General features: G+C 39.1%; 2 protein-coding genes across 3 annotated transcripts in view; one reads left to right on the top strand and one right to left on the bottom strand.

The window, feature by feature from the left end:
• si:dkey-154p10.3 (PX domain-containing protein 1) overlaps positions 1-23,795 on the top strand; it is a 450,183-nt gene that overhangs the window by 223,251 nt on the left and 203,137 nt on the right. The gene's annotated exons all lie outside the window — the stretch shown is intronic.
• On the bottom strand, positions 1,024-21,716 carry tmub1 (transmembrane and ubiquitin-like domain containing 1). Of its 2 annotated transcripts, XM_067453552.1 has the most exons (4): positions 21,585-21,706; positions 13,235-13,797; positions 1,759-1,933; positions 1,024-1,680 (listed from the first exon to the last, which is right to left on the bottom strand). In XM_067453552.1, the coding sequence occupies exons 2-4, from the start codon at positions 13,750-13,752 to the stop codon at positions 1,582-1,584; spliced, it is 792 nt and encodes a 263-aa protein (XP_067309653.1). In that variant the 5' UTR covers positions 13,753-13,797; positions 21,585-21,706; the 3' UTR covers positions 1,024-1,581. The 2 variants fall into 2 exon arrangements, with proteins under 2 accessions (XP_067309653.1, XP_067309652.1); XM_067453551.1 differs by having other exon boundaries at positions 1,024-1,933; positions 21,585-21,716.

Below are 23,795 nucleotides of genomic sequence, written 5' to 3'. Positions count from 1 at the left end.
CACATGATAATCCCCCTCCACCAAACTTTACACTTGGCACAATCCAGTCAGGTACTGTTTTGTGATTTTTCGGGGCCTATCACTTCGTGGCTGAGTTGCTGTTGTTCCCAAGTGCTTCCACTTTGTTATAATCCCACTAACAGTTGAGTGTGTAATATTTATTAGTGAGAAAATTTCACGAATGCATTTATTGCACAGGTGGCAACCTATCACGGTACCACGCTTGAGTTCACTGAGCTCCTGAGAGCGACCTGTTCTTTCACAAATGTGTGTAGAAGCGTCTGCAGGCCTAGTGCTTGCTTTATACACCTGTGGCCATGAAGTGATTGAATACCTGAATTCACTAATTTGGAGGTGTCCAAATAGTTTTTTTTAATATAGTAGTATATGTAGTGGCCCCAAAAGCTATTTGGATACTTAAAACCCACATGGTTCACAAATAGTATCTAAATGTCTTAGCTTTATGTAACAAAATAACATACCAAGTGGCATTTCTTTGTAAGATATATATATATATATATATATATATATATATATATATATATATATATATATATATATATATATATATATATATATATATATATATATATATATATATATTTTTTTTTTTTTTTTTACAGCAAATATCACAAATTTACAAAATGTTCAAAATGAAGACAGAAGCTATTTGTGTAGTTTTCACTTTTTGGGACATTTTGTTGTCAAACTTTGAATCATGTCAATGTAAATGCAATGAGCAACACTTGTACTTACTCTGCCAGTAATCGGAGAGATGGCTCAGAAAAAAGCGAGTCATCTAGTTCTGAGAAAAACTGAACATTTGTTTGCAGATGCCATTTGGTGAGCTATTTTGTTTTTTAATTTAATGGCATTCTGACATTTTTAAGTATGACTTTAGTGTCCAGAAGTGTCAACATTTTCGGGGCTATAGTATACACTAACATTTGCACCTAAAATTGACAAATCTTATAATAATGATATGAGCAGCGGTAAAGCATTTCAGAAATGACAAGTCACCAGTAAATAAAAGAATGATTTAATAGATTATATCTTCATTTCAAAAGCCTTATTGTACACATATTTTAATTGTCCCAACATATAAGAGCAGCTCTACTGACCTGCTTTACTACAGTTTGAGTCCGGCAGACAGCCAGACGAGCTTCTGTTTGAAACTCGAACACCATCATTTCATACACCCTCTTACAAGCAAGCCCCAGTTTCACACTGGCAGCAGGCATACAGAAAAAATAAAATAAAGAGGACAGGCACAATAAACATCTCTAGTTTTCTTTAAAAAAAATCAAATATATAGCATAATCGTATCTGTGACAAGCATAAACTTGGTGCAGATGAAAAATGGCAAAAGTGATGAACAAAAAAGAAAAGAAAACCACAACAAAAACAAAAAAAAGACGACCTCAGAGATGTTTCTCTGAAACGCAGCCTTCAGCAAAACTGAAAAGTCCAGAAATCCCAGAAGATATTTCCACTGGCACTGGTGTGTGAGCAAGTGCAAAGAATGAGTATCTGTATGTGTGCAAACACGTATATACTGAATATAATCGGACAAAACAGCCATCAACGGCGGTATACCCCAAACGCAACAAAACTAAAGAAGATGGTGATCCCCACGAGTGAGGCGGTGGCAGGTGCAGTGAAGAACTGCCGGTACTGGATCTGGAAGTACCAGAGCACAGACAGCATAAGCACGAACAGCGGCACCATTAGGCTTCCCACATTGAGAGCCACATGCACCTGATCAGCGGCCCGAGCCCCGGCAGGCATGGCCCGTGTGGCATGCTGAGAGATGTGGCAGTGCAGAACACTGTTGTCAACCAGGTTGAGAGAAGCCAGCGTCTGGGCATCGTCCTGAAGGAGCTGGCCCTGGTAAATCAGACGTACCTGGTGCTCCTGTCCAGCAAAGTAAGTCCTGAAAGTGCAATCAAACAGACGTTGATAGTTTATACACACACACACACACACACATGAACACTTATACATACTGGTCAGCTTGAATCTGCACCCACAACAACAGGGGTCCCCAATGGCCCTCAGTTCTGGAGGGCCGCTGTCCTGCAGAGTTTAGCTCCAACCCCAATCAAACACACCTGAACCAGCGAATCAATGCTTTTATAGGCCCTAGTAAGACATTGATTAGCTGGTTCAGGTGTGTTTGATTGGGGTTGGAGCTAAACTCTGCAGGACAGCGGCCCTCCAGGACCGAGATTGAGGACCCCTGCACAACAATGTTGTTTGACTTGTTTAAGCATTTTGAAGGAACACTTCACTTTTTTTGAAAATAGGCTTATTTTCTAGGTCCCTTAGAGTTAAACAGTTGAGTTTTACCATTTTTGAATCCATTCAGCCAATCTTTGTATGGCAGTAGCACTTTAGCATAGCTTAGCATACATTGAATCTGATAAGACCATTAGCATCACACCCAAAAATTTGGGTGTTTTTTAATTTGGGACTTTTTTACTATATTTTCCTACTTAAAACTTGACTCTTCTGTAGTTACTTTGTGTACTTTTTTAGACCGATACAGCTAGGAACTATTTTCTGCGTAATATCACTGCTGCATAATCAAAGTTCCCTGATTATTATGCAGGAATATGAGATTAGTTCCTATTTATAAACTTTTCTTTTTCCGTTGGTCTTAGTACACAACGTAATTACAGAATAGTAAAGTTTTAAATTGGAAAAACTATCTTTGAAAAAATAAAGTCTTTGGTCATTTTTGAACGCAATGCTAATGGTCTCATCCGATTCAATGATGTATGCTAAGCTATGCTAAAAGTGCTACCACCAGATACAGAGATCGGCTGAATGGATTGGAATGGACTGTTTAACTCTAAGGGACTTGGAAAATGAGCCTATTTTCAAAAAAAGTGGAGTGTTCCTTTAATAATTAATGTATAACTTCACACAGAAGGTCTTCCTTCAGTTTTATAAACAAAGAGGGCCTTGCAATACTGTTTCCCTCCTCAGCAATATAGGCTACCTAACAATAATTTATATAAATCATAGTTATTCCATACAAGAGAGTAAATGAAAAGTCGACTGAGACCCTATTAAATAAAGTGAACAAAACTTTCAAGTACCAGGTGTTCATACAGAACTGTGTTTTTCGGCTTACAGCTATATGTAGAATTCAAAAACCCGTTATTAGTGACACCGGCGACTGTTAAGTGACGGTAAATTTATTGCTCGTGCTCGCACTCGTTCACACGTTATATAAAAGTGGTCCTGATATACTCACGTCGAAGATCTATTTTGTTCATTGCTTAGAAGCAAAAGGTTGGAAATATCTTTGCAGCTATGTGCTGTTAGCGAACATCCAGACGCCACCGATGCTGCTGAGAGCAGATGAATATATAAATATGTGCTGCGCACTTTCCTCTCAATAACAAAATAATAATCATGCCTCTTGTGGTCTAATTGGTTGAAGGATTATCCAATTGCGTACAGTCATTTGAACTATGCTCGTTTATCTGGCCTCTTGTGCAGTAGAACATACAGAGCAGACTCCTCAGACCAATGTTCAATCCTAAAAGATGGAGCTTGGTCTGGTGACAGCCAGAAAAGAGAATCTAAGCTTTTCAGAAGTCTCACGTTCTCACAAATTAATCATTCAGAGGCTCCTGTTTTCACTCAAAAATGGCTAGAATAATATTATAATAAATGAATATAACTTGCTACGGAATAGACCTTTTTCACACTTCCGCATTTTTAACCGGAAGTTAGTTAAGGACGTGCAAAAACACTTCCTGTTACTGTAGTAGTAGCTAGCGGGAAATGCAAAAATGGGTGATAGCCTTATAGCCTTTCATAGACAGCCTATTAAGTTGGGGAAGGTCTCATTTTTTAAGTTTCACTACAAGCAGTTTAACATTAGCAATTGATTAATGAAAAATGATTACACATGATATAGCCCCTTTAAATAACATGGGCTCTAAAAGCTGTTTATATTGGGTTGAGAATATAAGAGCGGCATTTTCATTCTGATTGTATTTTAGCTTTGCTATCCAAGCAGAATGAGAAGATGTTAGAAGTTTGCCATATCAAATCTCAAAATCACAATGTCAAAATAGTCGCAATATGATTTTTTTGGTCAAATTGTGTAGATCCAGACAAACAAAATACAAAGAATGACAATAACACAAAAGACCTCACAGCCTTCAGAAATCTTACAAAAATAAAATAAATGCTGAAAGTTCGCACAGTGCAAAAATGCAGGCACAAATTCAACTGTCATCTAAAGATGCTGTGCTGAAGAATTTAAACTATTTTAAAATGGAACATTCAAAAGAAGAATAAAAATTAAAATAAAGAATAAAATTGTTTAAAAAAAAAAGTTATTTTGTAAAGCTGCTCAGCAATGTTTAAATTCCATTCATATCAGAAGAAAAGCTCCACAACAAATTTAGTGAAGTGATATTGCAGCGATTTTCCTTGCAAACACACAAGCTGCCTTCCCAATGAAAAACTTTCCAAACCTGAAGCTCTCCAATCCGACCTCTTCACCTACTGCAAAAAAGATGTGATGTGAACTCCCACACACTCAATGCCTCATGTCTCCAGTAGATGTTGAAGGACACTTCTGCCTGATTTTAATAGAACGGTCACTGCTTGTAAGAATGGATAATTGTGTCTCATGAGGCTCAAGGAGGTCTCTTTTTTAGTTCACTCTTCTGACTGAAAGAATAGTGCTACACACTGCACAGAAAAGAGAAGTGGTGTTTGAACAAAAGGTCTCTGGCCGGTAACTGTGTGGGCTGTTGTTGTTGCAGACATTTCTTGGCAGAATCTTTCTTATTGACTGACAAAAATGTATATGTTGCCTGGTGACAATTAGCAGGTAGCCAAGGATACAACTGGCATCCCAGCGTCCCGGTGAGAATATGCTAGCTCTCGCGAGAACCAAGTTTTGTTTTGCTCTTTCCTCTGCGTTTCTGCGTTCAACTTTAACGTGCGTAACACAGTTAGCGGAAGTTAGAGATTACAGTTTGAAAAGTTTTAAATATGATATTTTTCTCACAAAAACATCCCTTCAGAAGGCTTTTATTAACCCCCCAGGGTGTGTGGAGCGGTTATATGATGGACAGATGCACATTTATGATGGACAGATGCACTTTTATGATGACAGATGCCCTTTTATGATGGACAGATGCACTTTTATGATGGACAGATGCACTTTTATGATGGACAGATGCACTTTTATGATGGACAGATGCACTTTTATGATGACAGATGCACTTTTATGATGGACAGATGCACTTTTATGATGGACAGATGCACTTTTATGATGGACAGATGCACTTTTATGATGGACAGATGCACTTTTATGATGACAGATGCACTTTTATGATGGACAGATGCACTTTTATGATGGACAGATGCACTTTTATGATGACAGATGCACTTTTATGATGGACAGATGCACTTTTATGATGGACAGATGCACTTTTATGATGACAGATGCACTTTTATGATGGATAGATGCACTTTTATGATGGACAGATGCACTTTTATGATGACAGATGCACTTTTATGATGGACAGATGCACTTTTATGATGACAGATGCCCTTTTATGATGGACAGATGCACTTTTATGATGGACAGATGCACTTTTATGATGACAGATGCACTTTTATGATGGACAGATGCACTTTTATGATGGACAGATGCACTTTTATGATGGACAGATGCACTTTTATGATGACAGATGCACTTTTATGATGGACAGATGCACTTTTATCTTTTATGATGGACAGATGCACTTTTATGATGACAGATGCCCTTTTATGATGACAGATGCACTTTTATGATGACAGATGCACTTTTATGAAGGACAGATGCACTTTTATCTTTTATGATGGACAGATGCACTTTTATCTTTTATGATGGATAGATGCACTTTTATGATGGATAGATGCACTTTTATGATGGACAGATGCACTTTTATGATGGATAGATGCACTTTTATGATGGACAGATGCTCTTTTATGATGGATAGATGCACTTTTATGATGGACAGATGCACTTTTATGATGGATAGATGCACTTTTATGATGGATAGATGCTTTTTTATGATGGACAGATGCTCTTTTATGATGGACAGATGCCCTTTTATGATGGACAGATGCACTTTTATCTTTTATGATGGATAGATGCTCTTTTATGATGGACAGATGCACTTTTATGATGGATAGATGCTCTTTTATGATGGACAGATGCACTTTTATGATGGATAGATGCTCTTTTATGATGGACAGATGCCCTTTTATGATGGACAGATGCACTTTTATGATGGATAGATGCACTTTTATGATGGACAGATGCACTTTTATGATGGATAGATGCTCTTTTATGATGGACAGATGCACTTTTATGATGGATAGATGCTCTTTTATGATGGACAGATGCACTTTTATGATGGACAGATGCACTTTTATGATGGATAGATGCTCTTTTATGATGGACAGATGCACTTTTATGATGGATAGATGCACTTTTATGATGGATAGATGCTCTTTTATGATGGACAGATGCCCTTTTATGATGGACAGATGCACTTTTATGAAGGACAGATGCACTTTTATCTTTTATGATGGATAGATGCTCTTTTATGATGGACAGATGCACTTTTATGATGGATAGATGCACTTTTATGATGGATAGATGAACTTTGATGATGGATAGATGAACTTTGATGATGGACAGATGAACTTTTATGATGGACAGATGCTCTTTTATGATGGACAGATGCCCTTTTATGAAGGACAGATGCACTTTTATGATGGATAGATGAACTTTGATGATGGACAGATGCACTTTTATGATGGACAGATGCCCTTTTATGAAGGACAGATGCACTTTTATGATGGATAGATGCTCTTTTATGATGGACAGATGCACTTTTATGATGGATAGATGCACTTTTATGATGGACAGATGCTCTTTTATGATGGATAGATGCTCTTTTATGATGGACAGATGCCCTTTTATGAAGGACAGATGCACTTTTATGATGGATAGATGCACTTTTATGATGGATAGATGCACTTTTATGAAGGACAGATGCACTTTTATGAAGGACAGATGCACTTTTATGATGGATAGATGCACTTTTATGAAGGACAGATGCACTTTTATGAAGGACAGATGCACTTTTATGATGGACAGATGCACTTTTATGATGGACAGATGCCCTTTTATGAAGGACAGATGCACTTTTATGAAGGACAGATGCACTTTTATGATGGATAGATGAACTTTGATGATGGACAGATGCACTTTTATGATGGACAGATGCCCTTTTATGAAGGACAGATGCACTTTTATGATGGATAGATGCACTTTTATGATCGATAGATGCTCTTTTATGATGGATAGATGCTCTTTTATGATGGACAGATGCCCTTTTATGAAGGACAGATGCACTTTTATGATGGATAGATGCACTTTTATGATGGATAGATGCACTTTTATGAAGGACAGATGCACTTTTATGAAGGACAGATGCACTTTTATGATGGATAGATGCACTTTTATGAAGGACAGATGCACTTTTATGATGGACAGATGCACTTTTATGATGGACAGATGCCCTTTTATGAAGGACAGATGCACTTTTATGAAGGACAGATGCACTTTTATGATGGATAGATGCACTTTTATGAAGGACAGATGCACTTTTATGATGGACAGATGCACTTTTATGAAGGACAGATGCACTTTTATGATAGATAGATGCACTTTTATGATGGACAGATGCACTTTTATGAAGGACAGATGCACTTTTATGATGGACAGATGCACTTTTATGAAGGACAGATGCACTTTTATGAAGGACAGATGCACTTTTATGATGGACAGATGCACTTTTATGATGGACAGATGCACTTTTATGATGGACAGATGCACTTATATGATGGACAGATGCACTTTTATGAAGGACAGATGCACTTTTATGATGGACAGATGCACTTTTATGATGGACAGATGCACTTTTATGTTGGACAGATGCACTTTTATGATGGATAGATGCACTTTTATGATGGACAGATGCACTTTTATGAAGGACAGATGCACTTTTATGATGGATAGATGCTCTTTTATGATGGATAGATGCACTTTTATGAAGGACAGATGCACTTTTATGAAGGATAAACTTTTATACACTTCAAAACAGGAACAGCCATTCACTGCCATTATAAAGCTTGGAAGAGCCAGGACATTTTTTAATATAACTCTGATTGTTTTGTCTGAAAGAAGAATGTTTCATACACCTAGGATCACTTGAGAGTGAGTAAATCATAGGCTAAATTTCATTTTTGGGTGAACTATCGCTTTAGGGTTACTATACATCTATCATCATGTTATAAGTGTGAAAATAGAAGACAAACCGAAGCAGAGTTGTGCACCATTTAAAACTGAATTGACAACACCTGTTTAAACCCAATTGAAGGTTTGAATTTTAATTGAAAATGAATTGAATAAATGTATAGTTTTTTTTAAAGATAAATGCAATGGTGGAAAAACAGGTTTCTAGCCTACAATTTTCTTAGACTTTTTTTCCAGTTCATTTTAATTCTGTCCTCAAAGTATAATTTGGAACAACATGAGGATGAGTAAAGCCAGGCTCAGACTACAGGAGTTTCCGGTTGATTTACGTCCAATTTACCTATTCCAAAATGTGCAGATTTTTTTTGGTCCTGGTTAGTTAATTCTGATGTTCGGCCCAGATTATCTGGAAATGTGATGCGTTTTTAAATTGCATTTAAGTTGCATCACACACACAAGGAGAATCGTCTGATTTTTTTCTCTCAAATCTCAAACATGGACATATATTATTAAGATTATCATGCCAGGAAGAGCATCTCGCATGATCTCATGGGAAAGTGGACAAAAACAAGTATGTAGCAGATCGTCAATGATGTCTCAACAGGTAATGTTTACATTTGCTAGCAGCTTTCTACACTCACCCGGTATGATCAAACCAAGGTGATTTCTCCCCAGCTCTTTTCTTTCGAAGACACGTTATACACTGTTGTGTTAAAGCATGTGCCCTCATTCACTTCTCTCATTGTCTGTTGTGAAAGAACTGATGTAATCATAGCTATCCTCCCGATTTTAAATCCTAAATATCAAACCTTTTTTTTGTAAAATCGGGGCAGACCCCAATGGGTCCACGAGCAGATCGGGAGGTTAAAGATTTGATCTGTAAACGCCTCATATTAGCAGATAATCTGCGCCAAACACTGAAACAGACCAACGTCATGGACATGATTTTTTTTCTCAGATTGTCAGGATAAATAAGCCTAAAACTCCTGGGCCCTCATTTATCAAGGGTGCGTACGCACAGTTCTGTGCGTAGTGAGTGTGTAAGAACAGTTTCACGCAAAGTGTGGGATTTACCAACTTGTACTTATACGTAGAAATGTGTGTGAATATAAGCACACCTCTGAGCATTGCTTACGCAGAGAATCTAGTGGTAGAACAGCGATACTACACATAAAACAGCATGTAAAGGGTTACTTCAGCAATTAACATATGGCTTTGTATCAGTAGAAACCTGGGAGTATATTCGAATGATCGTGCTAAATTTATTTGACACTATATATATATATATATATATATATATATATATATATATATACTATATATCTTTATCTATAGACAGATAGATGGATGGATGGATGGATGGATATATATATATATATATATATATATATATATATATATATATATATATATATATATATATATATATATATATATATTTTAAACACAATGTGTAATTGGTTTCTAACCCTAAAAAAGACAGCTGTGACAAATGTTGGATGCAATTATTTACTTGGACCCAACCCACAGTTCCCTTACTGAAATCCTCAACAAGCCAAAATAAAATGGGGCTTGCATGCTATCGCCAGATTTCCAAACAGAATTGGAGCCACAGACTGCACCCACATCGCCATAAAAGCACCATCAACCAACAAATTTAATTATGTAAATAGAAAAGTGTTTCATTCTGTTCTCTGCTAGACAAATAATCATTTGTGTTGCAAATTTGTTGTTGTTGTTAAACGTCATTGTCGTCATTGTCATTGCCGTCAACGTCAAAATGATTGACTCATTTTGTGTATGTGAAGTTCCTTTTTTTGCCATAATTGCGGTGACAGAAAAAAAAAACAATCTCGTGATTTTTAAAGGGATGTGTTATCACCATATATGTTCATTGGAGGAGCTTCTGAATGCTAATGACTGTGAACGTGAACGAGCATGGCACTTACACACATGTGGGATTTATCAACAACGATTGCCTACTCATTAGAGGATGAATACCCGACCCGAGCCCGACGGGTTCCGACGGTACCCGACGGGTCGGGCCGGGTTCGGACAGATATTTAGAAATGACGTTCGGGTTCGGGTCGGGCTCGGTCACGTCAGCGTCAAATTTAAAACTGCTTGTTATGCAAGTAGCCAATGGGCCTGTTTAACTTGATGCAATGGTTTGTTTTTGTAAATAAAATAAATGTAAAATATTACCCTAACATCAGTCTTCCTGCATGCGGAAATTTGTTTATGTCGCCGTGACAACAACGCGCAACACGTGCGTGCATATTGCCCGCGGCATCCTTGTCATTCCAGTGAGCGCAACTTCAGCGCTGCTGGCAGCAGGACAGCCTTGAAGCCATCCACAGTTGATGCAATCCTTTTTCTGCATAAAACCTTGATTAGCCTAAACTTTGATGGATAGATTATGTAAATAGATCTCATGTTGCAGTTTAGGAAACATACAGTTTGAGAAAATTGGTAAGATGACTTTCATTTCAATAAGCATTTCAATTGTGTTCCGTTAATGTTTTGTTCTGTTAGCTTGGGACATTTTTAGCAGACCTTTGTTCATTTAATTTCAGTTGGCTATTTGATTGGGCTCTGTGTAACGTTTGATGCCCCATGTGCGTGTTGATGCGCTCGTCTGTAAACATTTCAGAATGCCTTCCTATAGTTGCTTAATAAAAGCGGGTTTTCCACAAAAACAAACGTACGTGTCATTGGTATATGAGGGGAAAAAAATAGATTTTAACTGTCGAGCTCGGGTCGGGCTCGGACATAAATATTTTAATGCCTGTCGGGCTCGGGTCGGGTTCGGTTACTGCGCTGTCGGACGCGGGCCGGGCTCGGACAGAAAAATGCGGCCCGATCCGCACTCTATTACTCATGTGCGTAAGAACTGTGTACGCACGTTTGATAAATACGGATTTTCTTGTACTTAGACACATTCTATATTTCAGCCATATGACGAAATATAGAACCTTTTCTACGCACTGTTGATAAATGAGGGCCCTGTAGTCTTAGCTCGGCTTTAAGATGGATGCACACTGCAATTAATAATAGTCCTTTACGATTGTTCCTTGTCAGACTGTACGCACATGATCCAAGCTTTAAAATACACCCCCTCACAGTCATGAAGGGAAAAATTAGCCGTATAGGCCTACAATTTGTACCAGGCTGTAAACATGTTTTTTCTGCTGTAAAGTCAGGAATTTTAACATGGGTCTCAATGAGATTGCGCTCCCTTCTTGAGCCCTAGTGGCCAGTCGAGGAATTGCAGTTTAAGTTACTTCCGTATCTGCTTCAAGAGAGATTGCGGGGGGGGTTGACGTTTGGCGTAATCCAGCCAGATTTCATAATCGGTTATTCATAACCTGTAGTTTGGTTTAAAGGGGGGGTGAAACACTCAGTTTCAGTCAATCTCATGTCAATCTTGAGTACCTATAGAGTAGTATTGCATCCTTCATATCTCCGAAAAGTCTTTAGTTTTATCATATTTATAAAAGAAATATGGGCTGTACCGAGTCTTTCCGGAAAAAACCGAGCGCCTGGAGGCGTATCGTGTGGGCGGAGCTAAAGAATGACAAGAGCGCAAAGCGGTGACGTCCTCAAGCGTGGAGAAACCCATCTATCTCAGTTAATACAGATAATGATCCACAATCAAATCTGAGGGAGAAATAAATTGAACAGGAGAAACGGCAACAGCAGGACGTCCGTCTCTGTGGTGTGTAAGTTACTGTATTTAATGGCCTCTCCACATTTCTGTGTGTTTACTCGCAGAGTATGAGGACATGATTCGGTTTATGGACTATTGTATGCGACTAGACCTTAGAAGTAGCAAGCAAAACGGTTTTGCACGTCAGAATACTGTAACGTTATACAGAGAACAACAATGGAGTAACCGTTAGCGCATTTGAATGACGAAGCACGCGATCGTGTCGTTTACTGATGTTTACTCATGCGACGGTAGCCAATAGCAGAGACATTTGAAGCAGTTTAAGTTAACTCACCGTCGAAGCTTTATCGCTGGGACCGCTCCGTCAGAAACACACTTCTTTGGTATAATTTGGTAAAGTCCTGTGACAGCAGTGGCGTGTAAATCCATTTTGAGACGCAACTGAAACGATGTTGTCAAGCTTCCCGTCATTTCTGCGTTCAAATCGGTTCAAATGCAGCGCTGCCTTCCCGGAATGCTGTGCTGAAGCGTTGAAGTCGCTTGATGTCACCCATAGGAATAAAGTGGAGCGCGGCGCCGTTCACGGACGACTGGATCTGCAGCTGAGAGACTGTTTACAGCGTGCTCTAGTCACGCGCGCGCGCGCACCCTACCGGGAGAAGAGCCCGTACGGCCCATACAAGGACCTTCCGCTCTTATTAACGTCAAATAGACCCATACTCGAAAAAAACTCTCCGAAACTTGTGAGAAACCGGAAGGAGTATTTTTAACACAGAAATACTCCATCAAACGTCCAACATTAGTTTTTGAAACTTTGTCTATGTTTAGGATGGGAATCCAAGTCTTTAACAGTGTAAAGAGCTCAGTATGCATGAAACAGCATTTCACCCCCCCTTTAAGTGAAGACAGAAATTTACATTGGGGGTGGATAATCTTTTTAAATGCATTTGATCTAATCTTTTTCAATATAAATATAAGTTAAATATTTAATTTAATTCTGTGGGGTGTTGCTACAACTAATTAGCCAATTCTTAAATTTTGATATTGCCCAATTTTAATAGTTTTTGAAACATTTTGACCTAAATATACAGATACACTTTGGTTACCATCTGCTCACTGCTGTAATGTGAATGCTGCCTTGATGAGTATCTTACCTTAAATAGAAAAAACCTTCCATATCAAACTTATTTTAGGTTGAGTATCTAGTTGCTTACCGTTTTATATAACCAATCGTGTCTTCAGGATTCACTTGCGCCGTCCTCTCTGTATCATTCAAGAACTTCAGCCTGAGCACCATGTTTCTTTGGGTGTCATTCGGTGCATCTTCGGCAGCAGGCTGTGTGGCACTTGGGGCACTGGCTGGAGGTTGAGTCGAGGGACCCGCTGCCTCTCGATGCCTCAAACCATCCCTCTCAAAACCTGGTTCATCCAGGAGGCCTCCCTCACCTCCTCCAGCCCTATTATCATCCGAGGATTGTCCATCCGCTCCAGCTTCTGTTCCAGGCTCACTCTTATCCCTCTCTCGGACGCCTCCGGGTGAGGAGTCTGTGTTTCCTGAGGGGAGCGGCTCCTGGATGTCAGTCTCTGTGGAGGTCCCTGGGCTGGGGGAGAGGAGGTGTTCTGGGGGTTCAACAGTGTGTGTGGAGGCCCAGGCCAGAACCAGGACGAGCACCAGGAAAACCACTCCAAAGAGCAGGGTGACCTCATCACCCACGCCCTCTATTAGAGCCATCCTGGTCCGCTGTGTCCTGGACTAAGGCAACTTCAGACTAGGCACCTAGAGCACAAGTACACAATTACTGATCACATTCATTCACATTAGGGCTGTGCGATATTGAAGAAAAATGCGATATGCAATACATTGTTAAATAATGCGATATTCAATACAATATTATAATTATTACTATATCACTATTAGTGTGTAAAATCTATTTAAATTACATTAAAAAAAATATATATATATATATAATATATATATTTAAAACCTTAGAATGACACCATTTATGTGTTTCACATTCTTTCTGGGAAAAGAAAGCATCACTACAACTTCTTAAAGTGACCAGCTGTGTTTTAGCAAAACATTTGTCACAAATCTGATAATAAAGTTTCAACATAAATGTTTTTCGGTGTGTGTGTGTGTGTGTCAGACAGCACGAGATTGTAAGGATTTGTTTTTCACAAGTTATTGCATTTAATAACTCTTTTTTTTGTTTCTAGTGTCTTTGGACAGCTCTTGGTCTTGGCCATGTTAATAAATGCGATATTGCAATTAGTGTGTAAAACCTATTTAAATTATATCAATAAAATAAAATAAAAACGGAGAATTAAACCATGTGTTTCACATGCTTTCTGGGAAAAGAAAGCATCACGACAACTTCTGAAAGTGACCAGCAGTGTCGTTCACGTTTCGGTGTGTGTCAGACAGCGCAAGACTGCAAGTATTTCCCTAATTATTGCATTTTAGTGTTGTCACGATACCAAAATTATGACTTCGATATGATACCAGACTAAAATATCGATATATCGATACTAAATCGATACCACAGTAAAAAAATAAATAAATAAATAAGATAAGATGCTTAATATGACAACAGAACTTGTTATTATTCATTGTTATTTTTTTACTAAAAATTCATGTGGCCAGCATGTTCCTTAGGGTTGGGCATCGTTTTGATTTGAACAATTAATGTATCAATTGATCAATTACTATTAAAATTATCTCACAAATTTTTGCTATCTCAATGTATTTTTTACAACGGGGTAATTGTGTTGCAATAGCTTACACACAGCACAAGAAAGCTTCATTTCGGATGGTAAATTGAATTTAAAAAGACGACTAAACAGTAATAAAATAAGAACAAATAAACAGATTACAAACAATAGCACAAATAAATGCAATAGAATAGAAGATACAAATTAAATAGACTGCTTTATTTTTTCAGGTAGGTCTAACATTCAGATAAGAAACTGAATAAAAAAATGCATAGTAATTACATTTAAAACAACATTGGATAATGCTCTTTGTAAAAAATTCAATAGCGTACAGATGAAACTATTAAAGTTACACAAGTTGATCAGTCAAGAGCAGTTGATCGTTTGTCTTTTGTAGTTTGAATAACAAATGACTGCGGTCCCTTTAAGAATAACGGACGCATGGATCCTGCACACTGCTCCTGTTACTCGTTCTTCCTGAACTGTTTGCGACTGTGTTTACGTTAATACTCTTCCAGATGTGCACTGATCATTCTTTGAGTGTATTTGACCAATAATAAGCTGAAAAAAGAAGTAAATGTTTGCACTTGTATCATGTCAGAGGCGGCTTTATTACGGTAGGCTATGTGTGTGTGCGCTTCAGATGTGAGCACGAAATCTGCGGGGATTAGTCGAATTAATTTATGTGCAATCCCGCGCGAAATTCAGGCCGATCACTCACTAACACACTGTAATGAGGAAAAAATGCAACAGAACACGCGTTCGCCGTGCTCAGAGGTTAACCGGGCTGAGTGAGAATATGCCGGTGTGTGTCAACTCACTGACGGTCAGAGAGGAGAGCACAGCTGATATCGATACTGTAAAAACTGAGAATCGTATCGTTTCAGATATTCCAGTATCGATATATATCGAAATATCGATATTTTTGACAACACTATTGCATTTAATAACTTTTTAACATCAAGCAAGTCACATAAGTAACAGTCGTGTGCCCAGTCTATTCTCTGCTATATGCCGACCTAAAACATACACTTTTCACAATGTAGAAGTAGAAATTGAAAAAATAGAAAGTGGAAAATGCTGTTGAAAGTGGATCAGACCACAACACACTTGAAGTCAATCAGCAGTAGGGGTTTACACTCAGATAAACGATGAGCATATATGATGAGGGACGAGAGAGAGAGAGCAAGAGGCAGATTTAGAAGTAAGACTGTAGAAAGAGATGGCAGAGAGACATTACAGAAAGCGGAAGGCCGTGCATTGTTTCTGATTTATACGTAACATTGGTTTTGAGTCTGCTATGATAAAGAGACATCCACTCTTGCATGGTTGTGCATTTTGAAGGCAGAGCGATGAAGAGAGGGGTGTGTTTGTTTGGGTTGATTTCAAATATCAACAGTGCTTAACAATGATTCTCAGAAATCGCTTATTACTGCACCTTTAAGTGGAGATTTGAAATATGAATGAACTACAGTGGAACCTTCAAAACTAGTAACTAATAGAAGAATCATAAGACATTATTATAAAATATGAAATGCCAAAAGCGATCAAAAAAAACTTTAGCTGAATGGTGTTTTTTACACAAATTCTTATCCTATCAATATTCAATAATTTACCAATAATACCAGAAAAACAAATCCCCTTAAAGGGGGGGTGAAATGCTGTTTCATGCATACGGAGCTCTTTACACTGTTAAAGACTTGGATTCCCATCCTAAACATAGACAAAGTTTCAAAAACTAATGTTGGACGTTTGATAGAGTATTTCTGTGTCAAAAATACTCCTTCTGGTTTCTCACAAGCTTCGGAGAGTTTTTTTCGAGTATGGCTCGGCTTGACGTTAATAAGAGCGGAAGGTCCTTGTATGGGCCGTACGGGCTCTTCTCCCGGTAGGGTGCACGCGCGTGACTAGAGCAAGAGAGAGGAAATGCACGCAGTAAACAGTCTCTCAGGTGCAGATCCAGTCGTCCGTGAACACTTATGTCGCGCCGCGCTCCACTTTATTCCTATGGGTGACGTAGAGCGACTTCAACGCTTCAGCACAGCATTCCGGGAAGGCAGCGCTGCATTTGAACCGATTTGAACGCAGAAATGACGGAAAGCTTCACAACATCGTTTCAGTCGCGTCTCAAAGTGGATTAACACGCCACTGCTGTCACAGGACTTCACCAAATCATACCAAAGAAGTGTGTTTTTGACGGAGCGGTCCCAGCGATAAAGGTTCGGTCCTGCTTTGGAAGCAGCCGGTGAGTAAAACGGCCTCAAATGTCTCTGTGCTATTGGCTACCTTCGCATGAGTAAACATCAGTAAACGACACGATCGCGTGCTTCGTCATGCAAATGCGCTAACGGTTACTCCATTGCTGTTCTCTGTTGTATAACGTAACACTGCTTGCTACCTCTAAGGTCTAGTCGCATACAATAGTCCATAAACCGAATCATGTCCTCATAAAATGCGAGTAAAGACACACAAAGGAAACTTAATACAGTATATACCACAGACATGGACGTCTTGATGTTGCTGTTTCTCCTGTTCAATTTATTTCTGCCTCAGATTTGATTCTGGATCATTATCTGTATTAGCTGAGATAGCCATGAGTTTCTCCACGCTTGAGGACGTCACCGCTTTGTTTGCGATCGCCATTCATAAAACTAAAGAGTTTTCGGAGATATAAAGGATGCAATACTACCCTATAGGTACTCAAGATTGACTGAAACTGAGTGTTTCACCCCCGCTTTAAGGCTAAAGAGTAGTCTTTATAATGAATGTAGCCTAATCAAGAATTCATGAGTTAAGTGTTTTTAAAGTGAGCCAAATTTGAACAAATGATCACTGATCAGCGAGCGGATTCTAGTTCAACAAGATGGAGATAATCTTTAACGCAAGTCCAAAGGTCAATAGGATACTTTTAAACGAATAGATATCATCACACTTCCAAAAAATAATGATAATCACCTTTTTGAAAGGTTATAAATAAATACGCAAATAAGACAACTATATATACCCAAATTACAAAAAATCTGATCATGGGACAAAGCAGTATTTTTGGGGCGTCATTCTTGTATTTTGTTGGCATTATTCTGGCTTAGCGTACATGAGCAGGTAAACTGATTTTGAGAAAAGGGCCTTTACACATATGTAGTGTGTTTGAAATCCAGAGACGCAAAATAGATCAAACGTAATAAAATAAACACATACCGGTAAATGTGTATTTTGGATGTTTTCAATACACTAATCTGAGAGAGGACATGTTATGAAAAACTAGAACCTCAAAATTGACCAGTGCATGAAAAAAAATTTTTGTCTTGCCTTAAAATCTAAAGATCATTTTTGATGTTTTCCCAGTGCATGGCTGTGTAATCAGAGAAATAATCTCTGTGTGTACAGTCCTTTAAACTGTTACACGCATAAGCCGCAACCTTTGAACAAAGAAGCAGTGAAGTGGGCCCTTCAGTAAACCAGATATTTCCCTCTTTAACTCTGGCTGTCAGCAGGTTTCAGGCCATCTCTCATGCCTCCTAAGTCCTGGTGACAGACAGCTCCACTCATTATGTATGCAGACCACTTCACAGTACATTTCTCAAGAGCAAAGAGGGTAAAATATGTTATTTGAAATTAAAACCTCTATAACTTTATTTAACCAATGGAACAACAGAGGAAAAGGTAGGCAAGTTAGGCTGACAGCCTCAGTCTTTTCACTTTCATAGCATCTTTTTACATACAATGAAAGTGAAGAGAGGCCATACGGAATAAAGCCATACGGCAAAAAAAAAAATGAGGGTGAGTAATTGACTTGTTGTTTTAAAGGGTACATAACACACACGGTTTCTGCCAGTCCTGTTAATCTTGAGTACCTATAGAGTAGTATTGCATCTTTCATATCTCCCAAGAGTCTTTAGTTTTATCAGATCGAACACAGATGAGCTTGTGGAGGTGTGCAGTGGGCGGAGCTAAAGAGTCACAAGCACACACACACACACACAATCATGCCATTATCCCTGGATAACCTTTGATTTACTATACGTTCATGTGTTTACATTATATACACTTACGCTTTCACTCACTGCCTGCGGTTTCAACTCATGACCGATAAACACACACACTTGCAGAACTCCGGAAACACAAACTGCATCCACTCTTCCCTTAACTCTGGATTATTTGGGAAGCAGAACAAGGTGATCTTTCCCTCACAACCAGAAACACACTTCTTTAGTGACATTTCTCCCACCACCCGCATAAAAATCCCCGGCCAAATTACCGACTGTTTTTCACGACAAGGTAGTGTGGTGATTCGTTTTTAAGAAGAAATTGCATCAAAATTAACTGTTTATATCCTTTTTTCACCACTGCAGAGCACTGTATTGTTGAGCTTCGTTGTAATTTAGATGCATTTTAAAGATCTAGCCTACACTTTTATTACAGAAATGCTGAAAAGTATTTACACAATTAATCTTTTATCACCGCTCAAAAAAGAAAGAAGTAGCACGTAAACATTTGAAATGAGCCATTATTCCTGCAGTAATTAAAGGGGGGGTGAAATGCTGTTTCATGCATACTGAGCTTGTTACACCTTTAAAGACTTGGATTCCCATCCTAAACATAGACAAAGTTTCAAAAACTAATGTTGGACGTTTGATGGAGTATTTCTGTGTTAAAAATACTCCTTCCGGTTTCTCACAAGTTTCGGCGAGTTTTTTTCGAGTATGGGTCTATTTGACGTTAAATAGAGCGGAAGGTCCTTGTATGGGCCGTATGGGCTCTTCTCCCGGAAGGGTGCGCGCGCGCGTGGCTAGAGGGAGCGAGAGGAAATGCACGCTGTAAACACTCTCAGTCTCAGGTGCAGATCCAGTCGTCCGTGAACACTAATGTCGCGCACCGCGCTCCACTTTATTCCTATGGGTGACGTCAAGCGACTTCAACGCTTCAGCACAGCGTTCCGGGAAGGCAGCGCTGCATTTGAACCGATTTGAACGCAGAAATGACGGGAAGCTTCAAGGCATCGCTTCAGTCGCGTCGCAAAGTGGATTTACACACCACTGCTGTCACAGGACTTCACCAAATCATACCAAAGAAGTGTGTTTTTGACAGAGCGGTCCTGCTTTGGAAGATGCCGGTGAGTAAATCAACTTCAAATGTCTCTGCTATTGGCTATCGTCGCGTGAGTAAACATCAGTAAACGATACGATCGCGTGCTTCGTCATTCAAATGCGCTAACGGTTACTCCATTGTTGTTCTGTATAACGTTACACTATTCTGACTCTGACGTGCAAAACCGTTTTGCTTGCTACCTCTAAGGTCTAGTCACATACAATAGTCCATAAACCGAATCATGTCCTCATAAACTGCACACAAAGGCCCCTAAATACAGTACATACCACAGAGACGGACATCCTGATGTTGCCGTTTCTCCAGTTCAATTTATTTCAGCCTCAGATTTGATTGTGGATCATTATCTGTATTAGCTGAGATAGATGGGTTTCTCCACGCTTGAGGACGTCACCGCTTTGCGCGCTTGTGATTCTTTAGCTCCGCCCACACGATACGCCTCCAGGCGCTCGTTTTTTTCCGGAAAGACTTGGTACAGCCCATATTTCTTTTATAAATATGATAAAACTAAAGACTTTTCGGAGATATGAAGGATGCAATACTACTCTATAGGTACTCAAGATTGACATGAGATTGACTGAAACTGAGTGTTTCACCCCCCCCTTTAACGTTATATAGGTTCAATTTGCAGCATTGTATTAACTTATTTCCGCTCATTTCCATATTTTTAAACAGGATATTTAAATAATAATAGTAATTAAATAATGAATCATTTGCTATTATTAAATTAAACATGATTTTATTCTCATTATTCCAAGCGTATGATATTTTTACAGCAGACAATCATTTAAATGACCACATGAGCACAGTGTTCCCAGGTGCGCAGGATCACAAACCTCGCTCCTCCAGCGTGAATAATTCGGCCTCTGAATGCACAGGTTTATTACTGAGGTGGCAAGCAAATACATTTTTACGGACGTCCACATTTGAAACAATTACCAACCAAATAGGGCTATAGTTGTTATTTTTGTGGTCTAAAAACACAATGACAACACTGCCGACCGCTTCTGTAATCGAATGAAGCTGGGGTGTGTGTGTGTGTGTGTGTGTGTGTGTGTGTGTCCGTGTGTGTGTGTGTGTCCGGGAGAAGTACCCATACACGGACTTCCTCCCTTTATGATGTCATACAGGGCCAATCCTCAAAAAAAAAAAACTTCAGAAAGTGTATTTTTGTACAGAAATACTAAGTCATACATCCAACTATTTTTATTTTATTTTTACTTATTATTATTTTGTCCATATTTAACAGGAGAATCAACTCTTTTACTGTGTAAATAAGTCAGAATGCATGAAATAGCATTAGACCCCCCTTTAACAGTAGTAGATTTTAAAAGAGATTCAATTAAATATACTAAAAAAAACAGGTATGATAGGCCACATGAACGACAGGTTTACGCGTCTAAATAATCAAACATAATGTACAGGTACGAATAAGAACAGGAAAGAAACAAACAGATGGCAAAAGCCACGTATTCAGCACATACAGAAAAAGTTTTAGGTTAACTCTTTTTTTATACTCAAACTTTAAACTCTCATCTTTTCTAAAGCCATGGGTTTTGGGGACACGAGCATCAGGTGTGTGTTTATCAGTGAAGATACGTCTGTAAACGGACAGCCACGAAACAAGCTCGAGAGCAGCTAACACGCGCTCAAAACAGCCGTTACTCCTCAACTGAAAGCGTACTCGAAATGAGTATAATTAAAACTTTGTAAAAACCCTCAATGAGGCTCTAAAAAACGACTTACCGTTGACATATCACATCGTATGATGGTCCATGATTCACAGTTTAACGTCTGCGCTTCCTGATCACTGGCAGGCTAGAACGATGCCACAAATTCGACTTCCGGTTAGAAAACCCTCCCTTCAAAATAAAGGTCTATTGGTTTGACACGAATCCTACAAGAGAACTGACAATCTACATAAAAACGTAACCATTTTAGTTTATTTTTAATTACTAAAGTATATGCAAATGTATAATTCTGTAACTAGGAGTGCTTAATGGAAAATCCTGTCAAAATGTACTCACCCAAAAATTATGTCTCCCTGGAATATAAAAGATGTTTTAAGAAATAGTCTACAATATCCATATAAATCCATACAATAGAAATGAACTACCTGTCAAGTGTGCTGTGCCAAAATGGTCTCTGAATTGAAATGAACATGCACTGCTCTGTCTGTGGTGCATGTATTTGTTTTGCAACTAGATAATCTGAAGATGTTTTCTTTACTGTCTGTCCTTTCACACACAGATGCTGAGATGTCAAGACGGTACAAACTGCCACTGCCATCTGATCAGACTGTGAATGCATTAAGCTCATTGCAGAATACATTTTGAAGCCAATAATTTCCGAATTACATATTCAACTTTTGATGGGGACATCTATGGGACATATCAACTGAAATATTCATTGCAATACAATTAAGAAATAATAATAAAAAAGCAGAACTAAAATATTAGCTGTAATACAATAAAGAAATAATAATAAATAATGAAATATTTTAACTTAATTTTCTAACATAAATTAGAAATGTCGCTATGGCAATTAATTGAAATATGAAGCATTTAGCAGAAGCTGTGATAGTCTTTTCTTCCCTATTGTGACACACCAATCAGGCATAACATTATGTAAATAACAACATCTCTTCATCACAGCACCTGTTAGTGGGTGGGATTTATTAGGAAACAAGTGAACATTGTGTCCTTTAAGTTGATGTGTTAGAAGCAGGAAAATGGGTGTAAGGATTTGAGAGAGTTTGACAAGGGATAAACTGGGTCAGAGCATCTCCAAAACTGCAGCTCTTGTGGGCTGTTCCCGGTCTGCAGTGGTCAGTATCTATCAAAAGTGCTCCAAGGAAGGAACAGTGGACAACCGGCCACAGGCTCATTGATGCACGTGGGGAGCGAAGGCTGGCCCGTGTGGTCCGATCAAACAGACGAGCTACTGGAGCTCAGATTGCTCAAGAAGTTAATGCTGGTTCTGATAGAAAGGTGTCAGAATACTGTCAAGGTGCCCATGCTGACCCCTGTCCACCGCCGAAAGCGCCAACAGTGGCACATGAGCATCAGAACTAGACCACGAAGCAATGGAAGATCTGATGAATCACGTTTTCTTTTATATCACGTGGATGACCGAATTTGCCCATTGGCCTCTGTCCATCGTGGCCTCCTAATCATCCCCCTATTCTGATTGGCTTCATCACTCGGTCTCCTCTCCACCAATCAGCTGGTGTGTGGTGAGCGTTCTGGCGCAATATGGCTGCCGTCGCATCATCCAGGTGGATGCTGCACATTGGTGGTGGTTGAGGAGATTCCCCCCTTCTATGTAAAGCGCTTTGAGTGCCTTGAAAAGCGCTATATAAATCGAACGCATTATTATTATTATTATGGCCGGGTACGTGTGAAAGGCTTATCTAAAAAGGGAAGAAGGCAAGCCTGCAGAGGCAGTGTGATGCTTTGAGCAATGTTCTGCTGGGAAACCTTGAGTCCTGCTGTATCCATTTTTGGATGTTGCTTTGACACGTACCACCTACCTAAGCATTGCTCCATCTCAATCCAATCGAGCATCTGTGGGATGTGTTGAACAAACAAGTCCAATCCATGAAGGCCCCACCTCACAACTTACTTAAAGGATCTGCTGCTAACATCTTGGTGCCAGATACCACAGCACACCTTCAGGGGTCTAGTGGAGTCCATGCCTCGACAGGTCAGTGCTGTTCTGGCAGAAAAAAGGGAGATTAACAAAATTTTAGGTGGTCATGATGTTATGCCTGATCGACGTATATCCATGTGAAACGAGAGGCTGCTCACTGCAGAGCCATGGGTGGAGCGGGAAATCTAGCTCCTCCTCTCTATACGTAATGGGAGGAGTTAGGAGGTCCAACCACACCCTATTCCTCCAACCATTAGATCCACAGAGGTTGAGCTGGACGTCATTCGGTTCTGTTGTGAGCGCCAC

Source organism: Pseudorasbora parva, chromosome 9 (assembly GCF_024679245.1).
Source record: "Pseudorasbora parva isolate DD20220531a chromosome 9, ASM2467924v1, whole genome shotgun sequence".
In the NCBI taxonomy this organism is placed as follows: domain Eukaryota; kingdom Metazoa; phylum Chordata; class Actinopteri; order Cypriniformes; family Gobionidae; genus Pseudorasbora; species Pseudorasbora parva.
Note: the sequence above shows the minus strand (reverse complement) of the source record. Positions and strands in the feature narration are given on the sequence as shown.